The sequence below is a fragment of the Vigna radiata genome, chromosome 4 (assembly GCF_000741045.1).
Source record: "Vigna radiata var. radiata cultivar VC1973A chromosome 4, Vradiata_ver6, whole genome shotgun sequence".
NCBI lineage: Eukaryota > Viridiplantae > Streptophyta > Magnoliopsida > Fabales > Fabaceae > Vigna > Vigna radiata.
This window is the reverse complement of record NC_028354.1, coordinates 18,843,248-18,868,173: the sequence shown is the minus strand read 5'-3', so window position 1 is coordinate 18,868,173 and position 24,926 is coordinate 18,843,248. Positions and strand designations below refer to the sequence as shown.

At 32.5% G+C, this 24,926-nt stretch overlaps 5 protein-coding genes across 7 annotated transcripts; 4 read left to right on the top strand and 1 right to left on the bottom strand.

Moving 5' to 3' along the window:
* The first annotated feature begins 1,481 nt into the window (after positions 1-1,481).
* Positions 1,482-4,237, top strand: LOC106759397 (S-adenosylmethionine decarboxylase proenzyme). 2 transcript variants are annotated; one of them, XM_014642554.2, is made up of 3 exons: positions 1,482-1,658; positions 2,538-2,686; positions 2,779-4,237. In XM_014642554.2, exon 3 carries the CDS (start codon positions 2,936-2,938, stop codon positions 4,004-4,006), a length of 1,071 nt encoding a protein of 356 aa, XP_014498040.1. In that variant the 5' UTR covers positions 1,482-1,658; positions 2,538-2,686; positions 2,779-2,935; the 3' UTR covers positions 4,007-4,237. The 2 variants fall into 2 exon arrangements, with proteins under 2 accessions (XP_014498040.1, XP_014498039.1); XM_014642553.2 differs by having other exon boundaries at positions 2,534-2,686.
* LOC106758491 (protein TIC 214) lies at positions 4,076-9,783 on the top strand. The gene is given in 6 exon segments (XM_014641411.1): positions 4,076-4,121; positions 4,272-4,306; positions 9,230-9,421; positions 9,423-9,582; positions 9,585-9,631; positions 9,634-9,783. Coding segments are annotated over 6 exon segments (630 nt in total).
* On the top strand, positions 6,827-7,563 carry LOC111241501 (stress-induced protein KIN2-like). Its single transcript, XM_022780059.1, has 3 exons — positions 6,827-6,994; positions 7,084-7,152; positions 7,289-7,563. The coding sequence occupies exons 1-3, from the start codon at positions 6,884-6,886 to the stop codon at positions 7,364-7,366; spliced, it is 258 nt and encodes an 85-aa protein (XP_022635780.1). The 5' UTR covers positions 6,827-6,883; the 3' UTR covers positions 7,367-7,563.
* Positions 7,651-8,860, bottom strand: LOC106758211 (short-chain dehydrogenase reductase ATA1). The gene is made up of 2 exons (XM_014641159.2): positions 8,808-8,860; positions 7,651-8,682 (listed from the first exon to the last, which is right to left on the bottom strand). The coding sequence occupies exons 1-2, from the start codon at positions 8,858-8,860 to the stop codon at positions 7,860-7,862; spliced, it is 876 nt and encodes a 291-aa protein (XP_014496645.1). The 3' UTR covers positions 7,651-7,859.
* A 2,525-nt stretch (positions 9,784-12,308) lies between the features above and the next one.
* LOC106759552 (pentatricopeptide repeat-containing protein At3g02490, mitochondrial) lies at positions 12,309-18,261 on the top strand. Of its 2 annotated transcripts, XR_002667603.1 has the most exons (2): positions 12,309-14,373; positions 17,967-18,261. XR_002667603.1 is itself a non-coding variant. In XM_014642770.2 (1 exon), the coding sequence occupies exon 1, from the start codon at positions 12,416-12,418 to the stop codon at positions 14,303-14,305; it is 1,890 nt and encodes a 629-aa protein (XP_014498256.1). In that variant the 5' UTR covers positions 12,309-12,415; the 3' UTR covers positions 14,306-15,216. The 2 variants fall into 2 exon arrangements, 1 of the variants encoding a protein (XP_014498256.1); XM_014642770.2 differs by lacking the exon at positions 17,967-18,261 and having other exon boundaries at positions 12,309-15,216.
* Positions 18,262-24,926: the final 6,665 nt, after the last annotated feature.

The following is a 24,926-nucleotide window of genomic DNA, read 5'->3' as shown; positions in this document are numbered from 1 at the left end:
GTACACATATAATTACGTAGGATAAGTTTAAAAGTACGAAACTGAGTTGAAAATATGACAGATGGGTCAGAAATATATAGAGATGATGTGGAGGTATGAAATTTTGAGCAATGTGGGACCATATACATGCAATGTAGACGGGATAATGTATCCAATCCAAGTTCGAAGTGAGAAAGAAGAGGCAAAGGCGATTCGATGTGGGACAAATGGCAGTGCTCGACGCAGAATAAAACATCCAATTCAGTGAAGAATATGAATTATTATGAGGCCAAGAGAACCAAAACCAAAACCACTTTCCTTCGTTCTTTTTACGTGACTTGCGTTTCGAACATGCTTCACACAAACGCACACGTACCCCGCCACTACTATTTTCAAATCGCATCTTTCCTCTCTTTTTCTTCTTCTTTCCATTTTACTCCCTATCGTCTCATTAATATTCCTTATTCTCTTTTTTATAAACATATATATAGAAATTCAATATGAGGTAAAAAATCAAACACCATACTGACTTCTTTCTTTGGAATAACATTTTTTTAATAATTTTCAACTTATATTATGATTTCTCTATCATAATCTAATTTTAAAATTAAATATATTCTTTATCTCATTCACGAAATTTTCATATTTTTAGAAAAAATGTTAATATGAATGTTATTGTTGCCCTTTTTTCTTAATTTTTTTTCAATATATCATAATTAGTTTACTAATTTTAATAAATATTAAATATATTCCTTATCTCCTTCACGAAGTTTTCATGTATTTTAGGAAAAAATATTAATATAAATGTTATTGTTGCCTTTTTTTCTTAATTTCTTTTTTAATTTATGTATATATATGTATGTTTTTCTATCATAATTAGTTTACTACTTTTAGTATTAAATATATTCTTTATCCCCTTCATGAAGTTTTCATATATTTAGGAAAAAAATATTAATATGAATATTATCGTCGCCTTTATATATATATATATATATATATATATATATATATATATATATATATATATATATATATATATCAATCAGTAAGTGAATATATATAATTATCTTCTACAAACAGAAATCTAATTAATAGACATATATCTTGTTTTATTTTAGTTTTTAAAATCTAAACGGTTTAATATAACTTTATGATTTAATTATTCTAAAAATTTTATTTAAAAAAATTACATATTATAATTTTAATCTGTATTGACTATAAAATACTGCCTGATTTATACGTTTGAAAGGAAGGAATAAAATTGCATGACTGAGTATATTATTTGTTAATTTACTAAAATTTAAAATTAACACCACCTTTAAAAAGAAATCCATATATCTATAATTAATCGAACGATATATTTAAACATATTATTCGTTTGTTTAGCACGTAAACCGAGATTCTTTGCCAAATTTATCGGAGGAGGATATGAAAACAGATAGAAATTCGAGGGGTACTATCGTAATTTCCATTCACCTCGGCTCCTATATAAGTTTCATCTCTCCTCTCCATAACAGCCCAACGATTTTGAGTATAACGAATAACCAAAACCCATTTTCTCTCCACTTTCGCCCTTCCTTGAATTGCTGCGAGAGCATTTCATTCGGATTAATTTTGATTTGAAGTGCAATTTCGGGAGGGGATATCAGACCACTTCACTAGCCTCCATTGTATATACTGTAAGTATGAATTTTTATTTTTTTTTAAAGATTTTTGTTTATGTTCTGAGGTATACACTTCATCATGGTTCCGTTTTCAAATGAGGTAGTGAATTGAAAGAGAGTATACAGAATTTTTTTTTTTCTGATCTTAGTGTTGTGTTATTGTATCCAAACCTTTTTCCCGGTTACAAATGTCAGGTAAACCTTTTGTTTTGATTTGAATGTGTTTCTGGTCATGTTCTTCAATTATGTAAGAGTTTATGGGGACTTGAAGGAACATTTTTGGGTTTCTGGCTTTTAATATTGTGGATGATTTTTTATTTATTTATTTTCTCTCCAGTTTTATAACCTTTTCAGAATGATCAATGTTCTTCTTTTTTTTAATAAAAAAGATTAATTATCTTCTTTGTACCTAAAAGAATATCTCAGAAGATTTATTCTTTGTATTTTTTTCTCTTATCACAGAATAAAAATATATTTTTCATCAACGATATAGAGATTAAAAGCATCTTAGGTTTTTACAGGAACAGTTAAGAAACGAATTTTACGATAAAATTATACTTTATCCTTGGAAGAGTGACCCTGTTGTCTGCATTGCAGGGAACAATTTTTTGACTTTTTAACAAACACAGCCTAGGCCTGATAGCATATGTCTTTTACCCTATTGATTGCGGGTGTATAAACTGGTTGTGGAATTTGTATTAACATTTTGTATTTATTTGTTCAACTTGATGAAAGGGTACGCCACGTACATGGTGAATTTGTTAAAGATTGCAGTTTTCCTTTCTTTTTATATGTTCATGTTCTTCTAACACAATAAAATATTCTAGAATCGATGTTTGTACAGGGATTGGTAGCATTCTGTCATTGATTTTGTTTTCTTCTTTTGTCAGAAAGGTCTGAATGATCTGATGGAGTCCAAAGGTGGCAAGAAGAAGTCGTCTAGTAGTAAATCCTTTTTGTACGAAACTCCCCTCGATTACATCATTGAAGACGTTCGCCCACACGGTGGAATCAAGAAGTTCAGATCCGCTGCTTACTCCAACGTAAATATTTATTTTATTTATTTTCTGATGATTGGATTCAGACATTTAGTATCCAACATTATGTTTGATACTCGAACTTTTGTCTATTGCAGTGCATCCGCAAGCCTTCCTGACTTTCCCGTTGTTGTGTGACATAGCCCCCGTCTTCATTTTGTCTCCGCTTCTTTTTCTTTTTCTTTTTCTTTTTCTCTCCCTTGTGTTTTTGTTCTCTACCTACACAGCAAAAGTTTCCTTTCTTGTCTAGTCAAGATGGCAGCCTCAGCCATTGGTTTTGAAGGTTATGAAAAAAGGCTTGAGATATCATTTTCTGAAAATGGGGTTCTTGATGGAGGATCAGGTCTGCGAGCATTGTCCAGGGACCAATTGGACGAGTTTCTGAAGCCAGCGGAGTGTACTATTGTTTCATCGCTTTCGAATGATTATCTTGACTCTTATGTTCTGTCGGAGTCTAGCCTTTTTATCTATCCCTATAAAATTATCATCAAAACTTGTGGGACTACCAAATTGCTTCTGGCCATTCCTGCAATTCTCAAGTTAGCTGATTCCATTGACATTTCTGTGAAATCTGTAAGGTACACCCGCGGAAGTTTCATTTTTCCCGGTGCACAGACATATCCTCATCGTAGCTTTTCAGAAGAAGTCTCTGTCCTTGATAGCTATTTCGGGAACCTCGGTAATGGTAGCAAAGCTTACGCAATGGGCGACCCTTCAAAGTCACAGTTATGGCACATCTACTCTGCAAGTTCTCAAGCAAAAGAATCATTAGAATCCGTCTACGGCCTTGAGATGTGTATGACTGGTTTAGACAAGGAATGTGCTTCTGTATTTTTCAAAGAAAATACATCTTCAGCAGCTTTGATGACTGAAAATTCTGGCATTAGGAATATCCTTCCACAGTCTGATATATGTGACTTTGAATTTGACCCTTGTGGTTATTCTATGAATGGTATAGAAGGGAATGCCATATCCACTATCCATGTCACTCCAGAAGATGGTTTCAGTTATGCTAGTTTCGAAGCTGTTGGTTATGACTATGATGACATGACTCTATGCGAACTTGTGGATAGGGTTTTGGCATGCTTCCGTCCAGCAGAGTTTTCTGTTGCTCTGCACATTGACATGCATGGTGAAAAGCTTGACAAATTTCCCTTGGACATCAGTGGTTATTACCGTGGAGAGAGGAGTATTGAAGAGCTTGGAGTGGGTGGTGCGGTTATGTACCAACAATTTGTTCAAGGCGATGGCAGTGCGTCTCCCAGGTCAATTCTGAGATGCTGCTGGAGTGAGGATGAAAATGAAGATGAAGCAAGGGAGATATGATTGCTTCTGGTTTTTTTGTTTTGCTGTTTATCTTTAATCTCTGTTTTTACCTAAATAAATTTGGGGGTTATGATCAAGGTGAAGCTACAAATGTGCTGTGTTGCTTCATTTACTAGTTTGTTTGTGTGATTCTGCTGATGTTTCCTTACAACTGCCAACTCTTATATGAGGGCGTTGCAGCCGTTTATTATAACGGAAGTATAAATGAATAAATACTAATTTTATTATAATTATAATTGTTGAAGTTACTTTACTTATTGGTGAGACATCCTCAATTCTCTTATTTACATAGTTGTTAAAGTATGTTAGATTTGGATATGCCATTGTAATTCATTTCTGATTTTTCAAAAAAAAGAGAGAAGAAAAAAATAAAAGAACTTGTTTTTATTGGTGTTGAAGATAATAAATATCATTTTAATGTATTTTTTCTTTGAAATGCAAATATGTTTCATGTCTCTTGTTTTTTTTTCTCTATTTCATTTCACATGGTTGGTTATCTATAATTTTTCTTTTGTATCTAAAGATTAAAAAATGCTTTTATAACTTGGTTTTAAGTTGAACAACTTAAATATTTGATTATAGACATAAGTTTATCATCATTTTAAACACTTATTCAAATATGATAAATTTTTATCCTAATTAATAATAGAAACTTAATTTAGTAGTTTTAAATACTTTAAATTTAAAAATTATTTGGTATGAACTTTGTTTTTATGTTTTGACCCGAATGAATAAAAATACACGTTAATTAAACATACTAAATTCCTTGAAATTTAATATTTAAAATTTTCAATTTAATTTTTGTTTTGTTTTGTAGCTTATTAAGATTTACATTAAAAATGTAATTTAAACTAAAATAAACTAAATGTAAGTAATGATACTGGCAAAAGGCAATGAAATGTTTTGCAGAAAGAAAAGTGTCTTTATGAAAAAAATACTCCCATAAATATTTTTCTTTAAAAGTAACTATTTAAATTTATATTTTATGATAGATGAGTAAAAATATGCCAGTCCAATTATCTTGTAATTCTACTCTTTATTTCCATAGGCAAATTCTATGGTGCCATTGTATTTTAACGGATAAAGGAATTTTTTTCTTCTCGTCTCTCAATTTAATTTTTTGAAATATATAAAACTTAAATTTATTTAAAGATAATACATAAACATGAGATTTTTTTTTCATACCATAAAACAAAGTGCTGACGACAGGTTTCCTTTATTCTATAAAGTATTAATATCCATGTAAAATAAATTCATGCAAATTTAAAAAGTAAATAAACTTTATCACATCCTTTAATAATGTGTAATTAGATGATGGTTTCTAAGCATAAATAAATAAAAAATATTGGCGTTAGACACACATGGTTTGATTTTCGTATTATATAGTGATTAAAGCTTAAAATGAATATAAACAATTGTGATTTTTATTTTATTTTAAATCGTCTTCTAATCATATGTTATTAACAATAATAATAAAATTTAATAAATTTTAGTGTTTGTTAAATTTATTGTTCCAACTTCTATGAGACCATCAATTTTGTAAAATAGTTAAACTTGCTTATTTATTAAACAATTATATATATATATATATATATATATATATATATATATATAAAATTTAAATCCCTATAAAAAATTTAAATATTTATGAAAAAAGATTACAAATTTTCCTTTTAACCATGCTTTAATTTGCTTTTAACCATATTTTAATTTGCTTCCGTTTTTACCAATAAGCAAATCATGCTAAAAATGTATGTGAAAAGGGAAAATATAAGAAATCTAAGTCTTGCATTATAGATATTTTAGTATGAAGAAATAGGGAAAACCAGACAACCACTTATATTCTCACACCTTCACTAAATAAACATCCTTACAATTTATTTTAACTATAATAATATATTAAGAATTTAATTTTAAGAAAACGATTAATATACATTATATAACTAATTGACTCATTTTTTTTTATTATGGGTTATGAAAGTAATTATCTTGTAGAAATTGAAATCAAACATTAGTATACATAATTATGCTAATCAATAATTTTATTTTATTTTTCATTTTAAAGATATTTAGGATTAAGTGCTTGTACATTTCTTAGAACATATTTTTATTTAGGATATTTTTCATAAAATGTATTAATTTATAATTTCATAACACCTAAATACCTTCTTTAATGGTAACATATTAAACACTTTTTCTTTTTTCTTTTTTCTTGATCTAAACATTTTATTAATACTCCATTCCATGTACATGTTCAATATCTTTTTAAAATTTTCGTACGGTGAAATTGAAATTCATTCCGATTCTTTTTGTTTATAAATTTTAAAAGTGATTTAATATATATTTTTTTACTTTTAAAATTTAAAAATAACTGTATTAAAATTTGAATAAGAACAAAATTTTAAAATACTATACCTAATTTATTTATTTATTTAAAATACTATACCTAACTTATCTAAATTTTCACTCAAACACACATACATATATATTATATTGGAATATTTTCACAATGTCAATTAATCAATTCCATCATCATCCTATATGCTGTCTGTGGTATATAGTTTTCTATCAGATCAGCCACAACCTTCAGAAAATGTCACTGAATTCTCCAAAACTCTCCTGATCAACCGGTTTAAAGCTTCTCCTGAAAAGCAGCACAGCCCAAAGAATCCTTCTAACATAAGCAAATGTTAGGAATAGCTCTCGTGGCCATCGAACATGTAGTAGCCAAACCGCAAATAACGCAATTCTTTACGAAACTTGCATGTATAAATATCAAGCATGCAGGAACTATAATCTTCATCTCAAATAACGCAATTCTTCATCTTCACTCATTGCATTCAATTAATTCGTTGATTACATATTACAGTTCAAAAGATGGACCCTCAGCAGTTGAATTTCGAGGCTGGACAGGCTCAGGGCCAAGCTCAGGGCCAAGCTCAGGGCCAAGCTCAAGCGCAAGCCCAAGCTCAACAAGCCCAAGCTCAGGTTTTCTTACCCTCCATGCAAATTTAGTCTTTTGGGTTTTAGGGTTTATATGTAATTTAAAAGACCATATTTTTTTGCATGTACAACAGGAAAAGACTAACAATTTGATGGACATGGCTAGCAATGCTGCTCAGTCTGCTAAGGAAACCATGCAAGAGGTTCCAATTTTTATTAATTCATCAAATTCAATGCTTTGTTATTGTGTTAGTGTGTGAAGAGTTTGTGGAACATCACGCATCTAAATTTCATTTATTGTATAATCAACGCATTAATGTAAATGTTTTTCTTATTTAGGCTGGTCAGCAGATGATGGCAACAGCACAAGGAGCAGCTGAAGCTGTGAAGAATGCAACTGGCATGAACAAAAATTGAATTGATTAATATGCACGGATCCTGATCATTCAGTTTCACTTTGATTTTGTTTTTCCTTTTCTGTATTGCTCGTTTCTTCTTGTTGTGAGGGCAATGTTCAAGAAATGCTGTAGTTTAGTTTTTGTGTTGAGTGGTACTCCCAAAAGAGAACTCCATGATGTAGCTCTCATTTTATTAATCAATAAATTATTTTCTTAGACGCATAACTTAATACTTCTAAATTTTGATCATGATTAATGAGAAATTAAACATCCGGTTATTCCAATATTATATAACAAGAGGACTAATGGCATAAAGTTGTTATACCAGAGTTTGTCAGAAATTACAAACAACTGATCACACACAGCTTGGTTTCTGTAGAAAAATTTGTTTTTTCAAGAGCGAGGGGAAGAACACATTGAAGTATGCATAAACAACAAAGAAAAAACCTATATATTATTCTGGAGTAAAATTTGAAGAACTATATATAGTAGGTGAAGATTGCATTTTCTCCTCAAATGACTATTTTCTCATCTTTTTTAGGTTGGTACATGTAACTCATTCTACTATCAGCATTTGTGTATCCTCCATCTACACGAAGATTGTGTGCTGTTATGAAACCAGACTCATCACTAGCCAAAAACAAAGCAGCCTGTGCTACATCTTCAATGGTTGCTCCTCTCCCCTTAAGCAAACTTGCCGTTGTCCCAATAAACTCATTCAAACATTGAGGGGTAAGATCAACATTCGCAAACCTTCTGAAAGCACTGAGAAGCATCTCAGAGGGAATCCCATGTGGGGAGATGCAGTTAACACGAATCAAATGCTCTCCCAACTCACAAGCAGCACTTCTCACCAATCCATCTATGGCTGCTTTTGTCATGGTGTAGCCATGCAAGGCCAAACCACCCATTACGGCTGCAACACTAGAAGTGCATATGATGGATCCTCCTCTTTGACCTTTGATCATTGCCCTTGCAGCATGTTTGATCCCATGCACTGTTCCATGAAGGTTGGTGGAAAATAAATGCCTCACTTGATCCATGTCTATGGTTGTGATGCTTCTTCCCTCAGGGCCTCCAATTCCAGCATTGCTGAGCATGATATCTAGACGGCCCTTCCATGACAGTGCTAAGTTAATGGCAGATTCAACATCATCTTCCTTTGATACATCACAGTGTATGTAGCGACCCCCTATGGACTCAGCCACCTTGGCTCCTACATCATCAAGCACATCAGCAATGACCACATGTGCTCCATTTTCCGCAAACAGCTTAGCTGCACTTGCACCAATTCCTCTTGCACCACCAGTTACCACTGCCACCTTATCAGCTAGTCTTAACAACAAATCAAAAAGATGGTTAATTTACATTCAGTTGAAGTTTCTGATTCATATCACATATTACTATTGATTTAATGGAAAATATATATGAGATTATCAGCAAGATAACTGTGTGCTGACCTTTTTGCTGATGAGTTTTGAGTTTCTATATTCTGATTCATGTGTGGTTCCATTTCAGTGATGCAATATTGTTTTATGGATCTTTGTATTTAACACTTAAATATTGATCATGCTTTGGTCCTGGTGTAACATGCTTTTGCTACCTTATAACCACTACTCAACTCATTCCTTTATTCGTAATTTGTTCTCTTCATGAATTCCATGTTTATTGTTCAGCTAATTTTCATTCAGATCTCATGTTTCCGAGAAGAAAAGGAAAACTCATGAAGTTAAACAGCATATATATAACATCATCAAAGGAAGGGAACAATGCTTATTTTAATCTTCAATGTTTTATTTACTATCAAATAATGAATCAGTGTTACAAACAATATCTTCTATACATAACAGAATTTATTATATCCTAGGAAAATAATTAAAAGATAATTAATTTGATAATTCTAGTCGAACTCTATTATGGATTTATGACCACATTTTCCATAGGGCCCTCTTATCTTTTCCTTCTTCGAGTTAAACTTGTGGAAGAAGGAATCGAGAAGAAAATAGCAGCAACAACTGGATTTATTACAGGACAGTTCATAATGTTCATGTGTATCTATCATGCGCCTTTGCATTTTAACATTGGATAGATCCCATATAATAATTGTCATAGTTATACCTTATCTTTTATTTCAGTTCTTCTTCGACAATAGTCAAAAAAAAATTTTGAATTATGGATACAAGAATCCAAATTCAATACGTAATTTTAGTATTCAAAGAAGATTTTTTCATAATCTTTTTTTTCAATTTTTAAATCCCTTTTCTTACCAAGTTCAATATTATATTCACGAGATTCATTAATATTTATTTGTTTCGATGTAACAATAAAATTACTAGAAAGATTAACATATCTAGAATAAAAAATAATATATACGAGTATGCCAAGAAAATATTCTCTTTCCTTATTTTTCCAAAGGAAGTTGACGTCAACATTTAATTCCAAATTTGAATCCTTCAAACATCATAAAATAAAATTAAAAAATTCCACCAAAAAGATTTTCATAACTAATACAACCATATTATAATAATATACATAAGTAATTGATGGATAAATGAAGTTGTTGATAAAAGAATATTCATAAAAGTTAATTTCTGTAAACGTGAAATAATGGTATTATCATTAGAGTTTCTTGTTACAAATGAACTCCAAATCCAAATATTTAAGTTCAAATATTATCAAGGACTGATATTCCGGACATACCATAGCCTAAAATAATTAAGGAAAACGTTTTGTTGACAACGTTATTTGACAACGTTTTTTACAACGCCAGGTGGCATTGTCTCATTCGTTGTCTGAATTAAATTTTTAAAACATGTTTAATTGATTTACTGAGGGCATTGTTGGAAGAATGAATTGGGAGTAAAGTGTTGGCGCCTTCCATTCTGAACGCTGAAGCAAGTCATCTGAAAAACACTCTCCATAGAAAAAAGCTCTCTCTGATTGATGAAGTCTCTTAGAAACGCTCTCCACAGAAAAAAGCTCTCTCTCATTCACGAAGTCTCTGAAAAACGATCTCTCTCAAAGAGGCAACGGTCCCTCTCAAAAACGCTGTGTCTCAAAAAGGTATCTCTCTATCCGCCATTTGAAGTCGTTGGTGGAAGTCTGGCTTTTTGGGCGAAGTCTGGCTTATTGGGCAACCATCAAACGAAGAGGTTTCGAACGAAGAGGTGTTTTCGATGTCTTTATTGTGCCTTTAGTTGTTTTGTTCGTTGCCTTTATTGTGCGTTTGTTTTACGTTTAGGTGTGAAAGGTGAAACGTTAGGTTTTTTTCGCTGTTGCCGTTGCGGATTTGGTTATCGGGTGTGCTGTTGAGTATCTCTGCATTGTCTTTTCTTTTTTTATCGAAAGGTAAAACGTATTTTCACACTTTTTAGGTTCTTTGGTTATTTGACATTTCATCTCTGCATCGTGATTTGGTTATTTGACATTTGATATCTGCTATAACCCAGTTTCACATTTTCTCTTCCTCTATATCATATAATAAATTTGGAATCCTATGTGCGCTCTGTACATTTATTTTATATAATCACTTAATTAGGTGAACCAAGTTAGCTAATCATGTTTAGTGAGATCTCCCTTTTAACCATATTTTCACCATTCATAAAATTTAAATTCGAAACCTTGTAAAGACTCTGAATTCCATTCTATTTGGACCAACTACTCTTTAGTGCGTTGTTTACATTCATCCAATCTCTTTGGAACCAACACTGAATAGAGATTAGATCCATACTTAGTCTTAGTTAATCAGTTTCTGCTATAAATTTTATGACCGATAGATTTCTTTTTAACAACTGCATTGAAGTTAATATTATCTCCTTTTGTATTTTATGTTAGGTTAGTATTTGATTAACTGAATTAGAACAACTGAAAATGGTTCCATGTAAGTAGATTTTGAAGTTTTGTGTTTTGTTAGTTGTTTTGGAGCATTGTTTTATAAATTGATTCTGATAAATTTCAATTGTTGAACAGTGGCGCATGAGGGCTTGGATGGATACATCATATATTACCCAAATGAATTCCTTACTACAATTGAGACATCAGAACCGCATTTTTAGAACTTCATTTAAGATGTGTTTACGAATTCATGATCCTATACAACTTAACCTTAAATTGTTGAAACTCATGGTTCGTCGATGGATTCCCCACCATCAAGCGTTTAGAGTTAGGCAACAATTGGTTCCTTTTAATGTGCAGGATTTGGTCATGAGTTTAGGGTTTGGAGTGGGGGGATTGGAGGTACCTTTGGATGAATCAATTGTGGGTAAAGTAGGTGAACATTTTACTGATTGTAAAAAAACATCATTGAAAGAGCTATTTAAGGGTCGAAGCCATTGCACAAAATAAGGAAGAAAGAACCACAAACTTCAAACAACCCTTCCACTGAGACCGGTTAAAGCACACCACGAACTCCACAAACAAACCAACAACGCACCAACTCAAATGGTCACAGTCAACACAACAAACGCACAAAATGAAATCAAAATCAATAAACCTGAAAATGGAAGACGGAAAAAAGAGTGCGAAGGAGAACAAGAGAGAAATCGAGTGGTGAAACAGAGAACGAGAGTGTTGAGACGGAGAAGAACAACTGTGCGAAGGAGAGAGAACGAAAATTTGAAAATGAAATCCCTAGCATTGAGCACCAACTCTTCTGAAAAAAGGATTCACTGAAAAATTAACCGGGACAGTTTCGAAAATTCATCCAAAGCATATTTTTATATTAAAAAAATGAAATTTAAACCCAACCAATTACAACGCGCCACGTGGCGTTGTCAAAAGTGTTGTTAAAAACCAGCTGATAAAATATCGCTACCTAATAATTAATGCTTTAGAGGATCTTAATCTTTAATGCCATACATGGGGTGCAAGTGGAAAACATGGGTGTAGAAATCATTTCAACAGTATGCGGCTGACAAGCCCAGATTTAAAATGACCAAAAACAAAAAAAGTTGCTTCTCCTAAAACCCTAGTTACTGTTACTCTCTCTTTCTCTTAGTCTCTTCAACACACTCAAAATCTCGATCAATTGCGTTTCAAATCAGAATCCCACGATTCTTCATTTGCAGAAATGAGATACCAATGGCGTCTTCTTCACCATATTCTCCGTTCTCGTCCCCGCATTCCCAATCACTCTCAGGTACTTCCCTCTTCCTCTTCCATTTCCCGTCGTTTAACCGTAAATTCCTCCTTCCCGCTAAACCCTAGTTTCCGTCGTTTCTCTTCGGAACCTGTTCTCGCTCACTCCGATAACGACCACGTCCTCGTCGCCGACATTTTCTCCAAACATGCGGATTCCGACGACGTGAAAAACCTCGTCGATTCGAATCGCATTTCGATTACTCACGACGCTGTCCTTGCGGTTCTGTGGAAGCTCGATTCCAACGTCGATGCGGCGCGGAGGTTCTTCCAATGGGTTTCGGAGAACTATCCCGAGAAGTTGAGCTCCAAGTGCTACAACTCGATGCTGCGCGTTTTGGGGACCAATGGTTTGGTTAACGAGTTTTGGGAGTTGGTCGATGTAATGAAGAAAAAGGGGTATGGGGTTTCCAAGGGTGTGAAGGAGAGAATGTTGGAGTGTTTTGAGAAGGGTGGCATGAAAGGTGACTTGGCGAAGTTGAAGGGTTTGTTTGATAACTCGAATGAGAAGAACTGTGCTATAGTTTGTAGGATTGCGAGGAACAATGTGTGGAGTGATGATGTTGAGAGGCAGATTAAGGACTTGAATGTTGGGTTCTCCGGGGATATGGTTAAGATTGTTTTGGAGGGATTGGCATCAGAGCCGGCTAAGGCGCTGATATTTTTCCGGTGGTTGGAGGAGAGTGGGATGTTTAAGCATAATCGGGAGACTTACAATGCAATGGCGAGGGTGTTGGGGAGGGAGGACTCGATTGATAGGTTTTGGAAGCTTGTTGGGGACATGAGGAGTGCTGGGTTTGAGATGGAGGTTGAGACCTTTGCTAAGGTTTTGGGGAGGTTTTGTAAGAGGAGAATGGTAAAGGATGCTGTTGAGCTTTATGAGCTTGCTATGGCTGGCGCAAATAAGCCTTCGGTTGAGTGTTGTGTCTTTTTGTTGAGGAAGGTTGCTGCTGGGAAAGAGCTGGATATGGATTTGTTTTCGAGGGTTCTGAAGGTTTTTACCGGAAGTGGGAATTCGTTGACTGATTCTATGGTTGATGCTGTGCTGAAGTCTTTGACCAGCGTTGGTAGGACTGGAGAGTGGAACAAGGTTTTGAAAGAAATGGAGAACTGTGGGTTTGTTGCTGGTGGTAATTTACAGAGTAAAATTGCCTTTAGACTTAGTGCTGCTGGTAACACGGAACAAGCTCATGAATTCGTGAATAGAGTTGAAGCATCTGGGTGTAATGCAGATCGCAAGACATGGGAATCTTTGGTTGAGGGACACTGTGTTGCCGGGAACATTGATAAAGCTTTTGATTCTTTTAAAGAGATGGTTGAGAAAGAGGGGATCACCTCGGCAGGCTATACTTTTGATGTGTTAATGAATTTACTTTGTCAAACGAATAGGGCAATAGATGCATGTAAGATTCTTTGCCGACTAGTGAATGAAAAACAGCTAAAACCCTGGCATTCTACTTACAAGCTGTTGGTAACCAAGTTATTGGTTCAGGGAGGATTTGCAGATGCTTTGCCAATTTTGGGATTAATGAGAACCCATGGATTTCCACCTTATATTGATCCATTTATTGAACACTTGTCAAAGAGTGGAAATGATGATGATGCGGTACTGTTTCTCAGGGCAATGACTTCAAAGAGGTTTCCGTCTACATCTGTGTTTCTTCGTATGTTTGAAGCCTTCTTCAAGCACGGAAGGCATGTAGAAGCACATAATTTCCTTTCTAAATGTCCACGGTACATTCGAAATGATGCAGATATCTTGAATCTCTTTTATTCCATGAACTCTAAAGAAGCTGCTTCTTCTGGTATCGTGACTGCTTAAGTTTGCGGAATATATCTCGTGTTGTACTCTTCAGAAGAATGTGCAATTGCAGTTGTTCGGAAATTTTGGTGAGTGCTTATTCTTTTTTCCTTCATTTAAATTTTTGAAAAAAGCGTTGATTCTTGCTTTGAATAAAGCCAAACAAACCAAAATTTTTGACATTCTATAATCCCCCTTGCAACTTGTATTTCACCTGCAAATCGAAATTCTTCTCTGCAACATCATTATTGATTGAAGGACACCAAACGAATGTTTTGCTTGGTGCTTTGACAGTAGTGGACTGTAGTTCGATGCGTCCCGATTTACACTGTCTTAATAATGTACACTGTAGATTGAGGGGATGCATATAAGCAACAATCTATACATGAAAAACTTGCAATTTTTTTCTCTTTAGATTTACTTCTGGATGTGTTCAGTGCTATCTCAATATTTCTCAACAAATTCACATGCAATCCTTCAGTATTACACACTTATTCATTCAGTGCTCTCGTCAGCATTGTAAGTGGATTGATGCCTTAGATATATTATATAAGCTTCATTTGTTCTTGGACTGGACCCTTTTAAACATAGGATAATGGGATTCTAATATTTCCACTTTCTACCCTGGATTACCGTACTGCAAGACGATCAAGAGTTGCTAAGCTTGGTTAGTTGATTCTAAGATTGGTTTTGTGCTCTTGGCCACTATTGCCTATAATAAATTCGAGGACGGCAAAAATATAGCACTATTTGAACCAAGGTGATATACACTGTTGTGTTTTACTTGGTAGTTTGTTCATTTTCTAATAATGTTACAGTTTCTTCCTGTGAATTAGGTGATCTGTGTCGTTTAAGAATCATTATTAATGGATTTTCATTCCCATGATTAGTAATGGATATTTTAACCACACATGATGTTTGAAAATGTGGAAGGCATTGGTGTCCGTTTCTTATTTCTACCATAGCTGATTTGGTCAGAAGTGATGTATAAGGTGACGATAAAATTTTAATTCATAAAATGGTGAAAAATGTGCAGATAGTATGTTGAATTCGTCTGCCGGGAAATGAATGACGTCTTTAACCTTCAATTGGAAATGACGTCTTACCCATTATAACTCATTTCCATACAGGTCGATAACTATTAACGGTCCCAATTTATTATGATTAAGGAACATTACTTTATATTTACCTCTCCGTATTCCGTCTTCTAACCATTACTTTTGGACATTCATGTTGCAACCATAAAGTGTAGACTGGGTCCTGTTTTTATGGTTTCATATTGGGCCTGGCAAAATTTAGACCCACTGGTAGATCGCTTCAAATTTGGTGGATGCGTTTCTTATAAAGGCACTTTCTTGAGGACGAAGCAAGCATTTTTTTCCTTTTATTGATTTTCCTAAATAGAATGACATGTCAAACAACTCACACCATTAATAGTAAGGCCATATCATATCAGTGCCAGGTTGCATCAATGTGAAAAGTACATGTAAATAGTCCAAGAATTGATGCCGGAAACTACAACCCAAGTGTGGTGAAGGTAGATTTAATCCGGAAAAGAATTAAAACCACCCATATTTGATTTAAAATTTGAATAAATCACTAAACTCTTAATGATTTCCACAACTTACATGATGTGTTCTATTCAATTTTCCGAACTAATAGCATAATAATACAAAATATGAATACTGATTACAACAACTATAAATCCTTATTTTCACTCGTTATAATGCCCAAATTGATTAAAGGAGGATAATGATAAATTAGCAATACAAGATTAGCAAGTTAAAGCCAGATACGAGATCCAACAATGGAATAGATAGGTGAAAGAATGACGATAGCTTAAATATTAGAAACTTAATTGGGAGGGTGGTGATAAACAATTAGTAATGCGTATAGTTATTAAGATAAATAATTGAAAAAGTTTAAGTACAAAACTAGAAATTAATAGTAATTTTCATTTTATAACAAAGTATAACTAGGTGACAAAGAAAGCAAAATTGCTTTCAGCGAAATGGACAAAATCAATAAGAAATCAAATGTATTAGAAGTATAAACTTTTTTGGTGGCTGAAGTGACATGAAGGTCCTATTTTCTGAATGCTTCTGTCGTTTTAGTATACACACATACTAATCTTTCTTGGAAGTATTCAATTTTACTTTGTTGATGGTGTTTACAAGAAACGTTTTTCACTTAAATGTAAGATAAATTTGGGATATTATTAATTCTTAAACGAAGCAAAATAGCTCTTTTAAACAACACAACTGAAAAGGAGAGAACTTTAATTAGGAACATCACCTCAAGGTTGTGTTCAATTATTGTGTCATTTTTCATGTCCCCAACCCCAACCATGTTTCTTTTGACAGCAAAAAAGAAAAAGAAAACACGAAGAAGGTATTGCCAACTAAGAGAGACGTGTGAGTTTGTATCTTTTCCCAACGACGGACCACCCTGTTTCTTCTAGTTCCAAAATCAGTGACCTAAACTATGTTCCATCTTATAACCACAACCGCATTCTTCCTTTCTTTCAAAGCAAAGGCTACCCAACACTTTCAGCAGAAAAATTGAGCCTCACTTTGATAGTACAACTAATCACTGCTTCCAAAACTAACGTTTACAATGTGACTCTTTTATCCTTTTTTTTTAACTTTCTTCCAACATTGCCTCAGAAAAAAGGCATAATTCGGTTGGCCATCGCACCCTTCCCTAACAAAAGGAATGTAATAATAACCATACAAACTTAATAATAATGACTTGCCCAGAATGAAGTTCCTCAAATTGTCAAACGCCAATCAAAAATTTGATTTACTTGCCATCATATCGATAAAGACTTTTTGAATAGTTTTGAACATGTTATTTAAGAAAACATTCTGTAATGCATCATTATATGGAACACAGTCTAGATTCTGGGCAATGAAAATGTTGGGTTTTGTTCTCGTAAAGGAGGTCACAACAATGCTGCTTAAGACACGGAGGTCATTTTGGTTCCTCTCTGTATGAAAGAGTTGAAGGAATTGAGAGAGAAAGAAAGGGTGTTTGTGGGGGGGACCAAAGCAAGCATATGCTTTTTGTTGCTCCATACATGCATGCTTTGATACTGCTAAAGTAACTGTCATGGGGAGGGAAGGAATTTTTGAAATTGGCTCTTATTTTCACTTTGTCTTTGCAACAAGCATGCGTGTGGTCTTTTTCTGCTCTTTGAATCCCATTTGGCTACCATTTTCTGCTTCATTCATTACAGTATATTCCATGAGGTTTGGCTCTTTGCCCTGTAACACTATCTTCTTTTCTGCACACATGGTAACTCGGTAGTTGATTAAAGTACAAAAATTAGACCAAACCCTTAAATGGGTCTCTGTAATTGAGTAATTAGTCTTCAAAAGATGTCTTAGGGTTCCTCAGACAAAAGGCAGAGAAATTGGTATGTATCTTTGTGCCCAAAATGCATGCATACTCATCATTAGCTTAATAATATGCACCTAGATTTCAGTTTAGAAATTTGTCACATCCCTGACTAAATGACATTCAGAAGATGATGAAAATTAGGTGGTTTTTTATTGTGTTTTGAGAAGCATATAGAAAATGATACTTCAAGTGACATATTATTCATTTGCTCGAAAACACCTCATTCTTCTGGATTGTTTGGCTAAACACGACATCATTTTCATTTCTCAATCCGTGACAGCGTTGCCAGTCTGATAGGCAAAGGGGTTGAATGAGACTTATCAACAAACAAAACGTGATGACTGAAGAGTTGAATGTGACCTCAGAAGCAGAACAATGCTGTCTTATTACATCATATTTATTTTCATATTCCTCAAAAATATTTGCCTCGGCATCAAGTGCTTCTTTGAAGGTATTTTCCTAGTGGAAATGTTTCTTGGAGCTTTGTGCAGTTGCATCTTTAGTCCTTTGGGAAGACTTACAGAACTTACAGAACCACATATTAGAAACAAAAGACAAGTTATATTCTTACAGATAATGTTGACAAAAAAATGCCATCATCTCGTGATGATTAGTAGCTATTGCTTCCCTCAAATCTAATGCACATATCAGTTCAAAGCCAAGATGGGACCAAACCTGTGAACAAACAGTAGTTGCATCATAAATCAAACCGAACTAATGATATTAATATCGGTTAGACTCAATTTCGGCTAAAGGTTAACTAATCACTTATCAGTGACCCCTTTTAGATTTTGTTCACTTCATGGTGCATTGCCATTTGACATGACATGACTACTGATAATTGATGGTTTATGTTGCCAAAAACAAAAATTCCTAACGTACATTATGAATGACATAGTGGCAATGTATGTTACATACATACATGTGACTCAAAATGGCAGTACACATACATGTGACTCAAGGTTTTGGCTAGGTTAGCTATAGCTAGTTATGTGTCCTCTTGAAAGAACTGAATGTTATATTATTCAATCTTTGGAAAATGGGAATTAATTACCTTGCTTTATTTCACTCGTGCTGCTAGATTTAAGATTACATAACCAGTAACCAGTAGCAATATTTGTGTAGTGCTGCTAAATGGAATCATACAATAATTCTAATCATGTGTCAATTCAAACCTTGTCGCTTGAGACCAAAGTTTTTGAGATTTCTTGTTGGTGGAAAACAGTTTAAATGCTCCAAACATATAACGGCTTCTTGTAGAACTGCTTTATACAATACAATATGATTATGTAGGCAATGAATATGTGTCTCTTGACACTTTTACCAATTCACAACAGTATAGTGTTTATTTGTAAAAACTAAGGCTACAAATTGCAAATGTTCTGGTTTTATTTTAGTTTCTTATAGGAATTTGACTCAGTCTCATTTGGAGAAGTATGGGATCTTTAGTGTAGTATGTAACTAGTTTTGGTCCTTCTGGATAGCTAGCTAGCTCTGGAGACGTGTTCTTTCTCTCCATAAGAATTTTTATTTGAGAAAAATCTGAAATTTTTGTGCTAATAAATTTTTGGAGGCAATCTTTTTTCTTTAATTTAAAAAGGGTAAAGAAAGAAAAAGGTGAAATTGGATAAGGGAGAGAAAAATGATTGTTTGGATGTGGTAAGAAGTGAAATAGGAATAATGGAAAGAAGCAAAGAGTGAATTATTGTGGGGAGAGTGCACAGGTATAAAGTGGGGGGATCAGTTTTTGGAATCTTTTCAAAATGTTAAAACATCATTCTCACAAAGCAAGAAGAAAATGGGACACTTTGAAGAGGGTGGAAAAAGCAAAAGTAGAAAATGAGGACAAGGTGTTCCCTCAATCAACCTTCCCCTAACAACGTTAGCTCCATCACTGTCTTTTATATTGTAGACATATTAATCACTTTTACTTTCCTGTCAAAGGCCCCCTTCGTCACATTTGCCCTGCACCTCAACCACAAAATAATGCCAATTTTCTGTTTTCACCTCTGTTCTTTCTTCCTGTTGGAAATCCAAACATTGATCTAAGTTCCACGTTGGATAGAAACGAAAAAGTTAAATACCATATATCGATCAAGATCCATAAATTTATTGTCTTAAGATTTTAAGTTAAAAGTGGTATTAATCTCTTAAATAGTTGGATTCAGATCTCATTGGTGTTCTGTTTCGTGAGTAAACGCTCTCTCTTGATATCCATTAGTCCTAGTTACTCAATCAATCAACACTTGGGTGATACAAAAACCTTTAACAACTACTCAATGGGCATGCATTCTATTTACACATTATATCAGTTTTCAAGCTTCTACAACAGTTAACAATCTATTACAAACTCTGACAGTACAAAAGTTAATCCAAAAGTCCTACTTAGTTACTTCAACAATAGTTTGTACATCTTGATTGGGCAAACCTTCAATGAAACTTATTTAAGCTTATGAAAATCACTTATACATTCAATAAACTAATTTTAAATTTAATTAGTTTTGATGTCTACATTTTAATCTCTTTTTTAATGCTTAGAGTTTACGTTATCAATGGTTTCCAGACATTCTAATGATCTTGATACAAGGATATTGAGAAAGATTGTTGACTTTTGTCCCTGGCATTAGTGTATCAAATAATGTAGCCACCTGCAATGGCAACATTGAAAAGGAAGAAAAATTAGATGGAAAAATAAAATAAGTGTAAGAGAAGTAAATTATTCAGAGGCTATCCAATGCCCTTTAATAGGGTCATAGATAGCAGTATATCACCTTATCAAAAAGTTCTCATTCAAGCCTTAAAGCAACCAAATTCAATAATGGTGGCTGAAGAAATGATGCCCATGTGCTGCACAAAGCTTTTTTCCTTCTGATTTATCTCTCTGAATGACATTTATCTGTTCACATTATCTGCAAATATATTTTAATAGGCTTAGAATTTTATATTTTACATTTATCTATTCACTTTAATAAAGATTCACAAATACTGCAACTATTGATAACTTAATTCTAAGCCAACAGTTGAAAAATTGCCAATCATGATTGTAATCATTTTGTTTCCAAAAGTTCATCAACACAGTATATGTGGTTATACAGAATGGACAAATACCCATTAACATGTTTTGGAAGACAGATTTCTTAGCAGTTGTTTACGATGTTTTCTAATATTCAAGAGATTACTGTGTATATGCTTTGAAAATCAAAGTTGATTTGAACAAAACCTTCTTTGACATTATTGCATTTTATCTTCTATTTTCTCCTTTTCTGGCTAACTCTAACATTTTTTCAACATAGTTTAGTCTCCTCATTTTTAGTTTAGAGTACTATACAAAAGTAAAAAACTTTAAAAATATTTAATCCATTGGTATACTTCAAAATTTAAACTCACTAGTATTTTACACATTTAAAAATAAAATTAGGGTTAAATTGAAAAGTAAAAATGGAATGAAAAAGATGATTTGTACAAAAGGGGTGTATCCATTATTAAAACTCTAAATGGATATTGTGAAATGATGCCATTAGATGGAAATTGGTAGCATCATTAGTTGATAAGGAAGGGGTCCATATTTTGATGATGGAAAAAGCTTGAAATTAAGAAATGGAGGAGAAGAAGAAGAAGATTATAGAAAAAGAGGAATTTGTACTAGATGTGAATGAGAGGAGTGTAAAGACTCTCAAACTGGTTTTTGAAATTTGGAATAAACAGATAGGGTCCAATAAATCTGAAACTGAGCTTGGATGTTCTCTATTGTCTTCTAACTCAGCAACACTGTCAAACTACTATCACGTGAGAGTGAGAGTATTTAAGTTTTTCAAAAGGGTCCAAGAGGAACTTCATCAAAATATACCAATCTTTTAAATCCTCCAACTAAATGTCATGTAAAATAATCCAAAGTAAAGTTATCTTAACTATTTCATTCCATTTTTCAATGTCTCAGATGCATGCAGAAAAGGTTCTTTTAACAATCTTCATGTTCATCTCATTTTTACACTTAGAAAAAGAGTTACACTTTGGTATATGTCTGTTGAAAATCATTAAAAAAATGTAATTTAAAATTTTGACAGCATTCTCTGACGAAAACCTTATGACAGATTAATAGATCTTGTTTTACTTTCTAATTTCTACTCGATATAAAACTTAAACTCGCCCTTAAAATTCATTGAGATTTCATGTATTTAAAATTTATAGGTACTTGTCTACTAGCTAAACCTGTATCAGTACACTGCATTGTACTAATTCTGCTAGGGATCTTTGCTATTCAAGGGTAGCATGATGAAGGAGTGTTTTCTTCAGTGCATGCATCCTTCCAAATCAAAAGGGATTCTTCTGTTGCAAAATTTTTTCAATGAAAGACTATGCTGCATTCAAGTTAAGGAAATTTTCTGAATTTAAAGCACGTTTACCAATGACGACTGATTCATATGATAGGAACAAAACAAAACATATATAAGAGGATTGAAAAAAATACAAGACCAAAATGTTTTATTAAAAAAAAAAACTGAAATTAAGCATAATTTAGAAACCGAAATTATATTTAAACCATATATATATATACACTCTTATTTACATAAGATTTGCTGAATAAATTTGAAGAAAATCTTCCATGCGATTAGACAATGTAATATCCTTGTCGAATTTAATGCAAAGAAGGTTTCTGAACACATAGGCCAATGTGTTAATTCCAAAAACGACGTACACTTGACATGTTTTTGTTGTTTCTCACGTTTGAGTGTGTCCGTGACTGCGTTCTCATTTCTCTACCAATGACAAAACACATACAAAATGCAGACAAATGGGTTTTATAAGCACATTAGAGTTATTGCATTCCAGATATGATCTGTTTTAATCATTTATGATTTTATTTTTAAAAATATCTTGCTAAATTTAAAGAAAAAAATATTTTAATCTTAAATTAAATAGGACTTCTTAGTGTAATAAAATTATGGGTTAAATATGTTTTTAGTCCCGGGATTTTGGTTTTAGTCCATTTTCAAACTATGGTACAATTTAGTCTTTCAACTATAAAAAAATCTGGTTTTAGTCCTTTTTATCAATTTTTTTTAACTTTATTTGTTGTTTCAAACACGTTTTATTATAGCATTTGGATTGTTTACCCTGTTTGACACATTTTTACTTTAATGTTAAGTGAGAAACGCGCTTGAAACAACAAATAAAGTTAAAAAAATTTGCTAAAAATGACTAAAACCAGAGTTTTCTAAAGTTAAAGGACTAAATTGTACCATAATTTGAAAATGGACTAAAACCAAAATCGCCTGAAAACTAAAATTATTTATTATTTATATACATATATGGTCCTAAAGATACCATAGGGTCATTTTGTGATTGTGAAGAGAGGACAATATGATCCTAGCTGTTATCACTTTGCATTGGTGGATATTTTTGTCATTTTTGTCTGTTTTTTTCTCATGTTGGGTCAATTTATTTTTCTTTTATTGCCTTATATAATTGGCCTACAGTTTTTTTCCACATCCTTAGCTGTGTGTAACACTATTTCTTTTCTAACTATAATAATAATAATAATAATAATAATAATAATAATTATTATTATTATTATTATTATTATTATTATTATTATTTGATGCATGCAGGTTCAATGTTTGAATTTTTAGTAGTAATAAATAGACCACATCGTACATATAAGATTAATAACGGCATGTTAACATATTCAATGTGAATTCGACCTTTTGATCTTTCAAACTGTACTACACAAAATTTGCTGATTTTTTGTGACATCAATCTGACATATGCATAGTAGAATATATTATATATCATTTGATGAGACTATACCTAATGAATCAATGTTATGTCATTTCTCTCACTGGTTCTGGTTTTGCATTAAGAAAAACATATATAAGATTAATATATGCATGAAGAATTTCAATGTCCATCATATATAAAAAAATCATACATAGCTACCCATTTGAGAGAATATTGCATATGATTCATCAAGCAATGATTTTTACTTTGTTGAACTCTATAACAAGTTCATCAAGTTTTTTTTTTTTTTTAAAAAAAAAACTAATATTATTCCTTTGAGTGCATCATTTGGCAATGTGTCACATCCCCTTGGCATAACCCACATACACATCCAAATACATTACTATCATCCAATTCATTTATAGATACAATATTATATATAAACACTTTTTTGTGATATCATAATCTTTAACTCAAGTGGCAAACATTCTCATTGCTCCATAGATGGTGTGTCACCTATTTTGAAATCTTATTAGTAAGCTATTATAATGCTAATAATATATTATCACCTATGCCTCTTTGCCATATGTGGATCAATGCTGTTTAACCCTTAAAATTGTGTTATTAGTAAATTTGCATGCGTAATATATATTATAATATATATAGTCTTTACCAAATATTCTAGATGACGTGTCATCCACCCTAATTTTGTGCTTAATATGGTTGTATGCAATCAGCATCTACAATGCAAATATATATATATATATATATATATATATATATATATATATATATATATATATATATATATATATATATATATATATATATATATATATCAATGCATTGTGGGGCATGTGATTCATAAATATGTCACATTCCTTATTTAAAACACCATAAGAAAAAAAAATGTAATATTCATTTTGCTCTTTATAGGTAGAATAGTTTGCAAATTTTGATTTACATATTCTTTATACTTGATATGTAAATTTATTATCATTAATAAAAATTACGTATGTTTGGGGTGATTTTTAGTATATTAATTATTATTAGAATTGATGAATTTCTTGAGAATGATTTATAAGGAAAACATAATCCATGAATTCAATTTATATAACAAATTAATGTCATTTTTAATTTTCTTATTTCTATCTCAATATTAATCATATAAAAAAAACTTATCTCATAGTTATTAAAACTTGCAAATGGACAAAGCTATATACCAAAAATTAGAATGCTATAAGTCCCATTAAAACCTTTATTAGATTTTGGGTAATCTACTAAATCTTATTTCCAAAACAACTATATTATCAATATTTTTATTTTTTCAAAAAAGTATTGACATTCTTAGTCATTAATAATTAGTGATAAATATTTAATGGCCTGTGATATAACTGGATATTGGCATAAATAGAATAACTAATTATTATGACATAACAGGATCCTTATAAAAGAATATAAAATATAATTTAAGTCAATCAAGATTAAAATCTTCTCAATAATGTTAAACACATCTCCATTA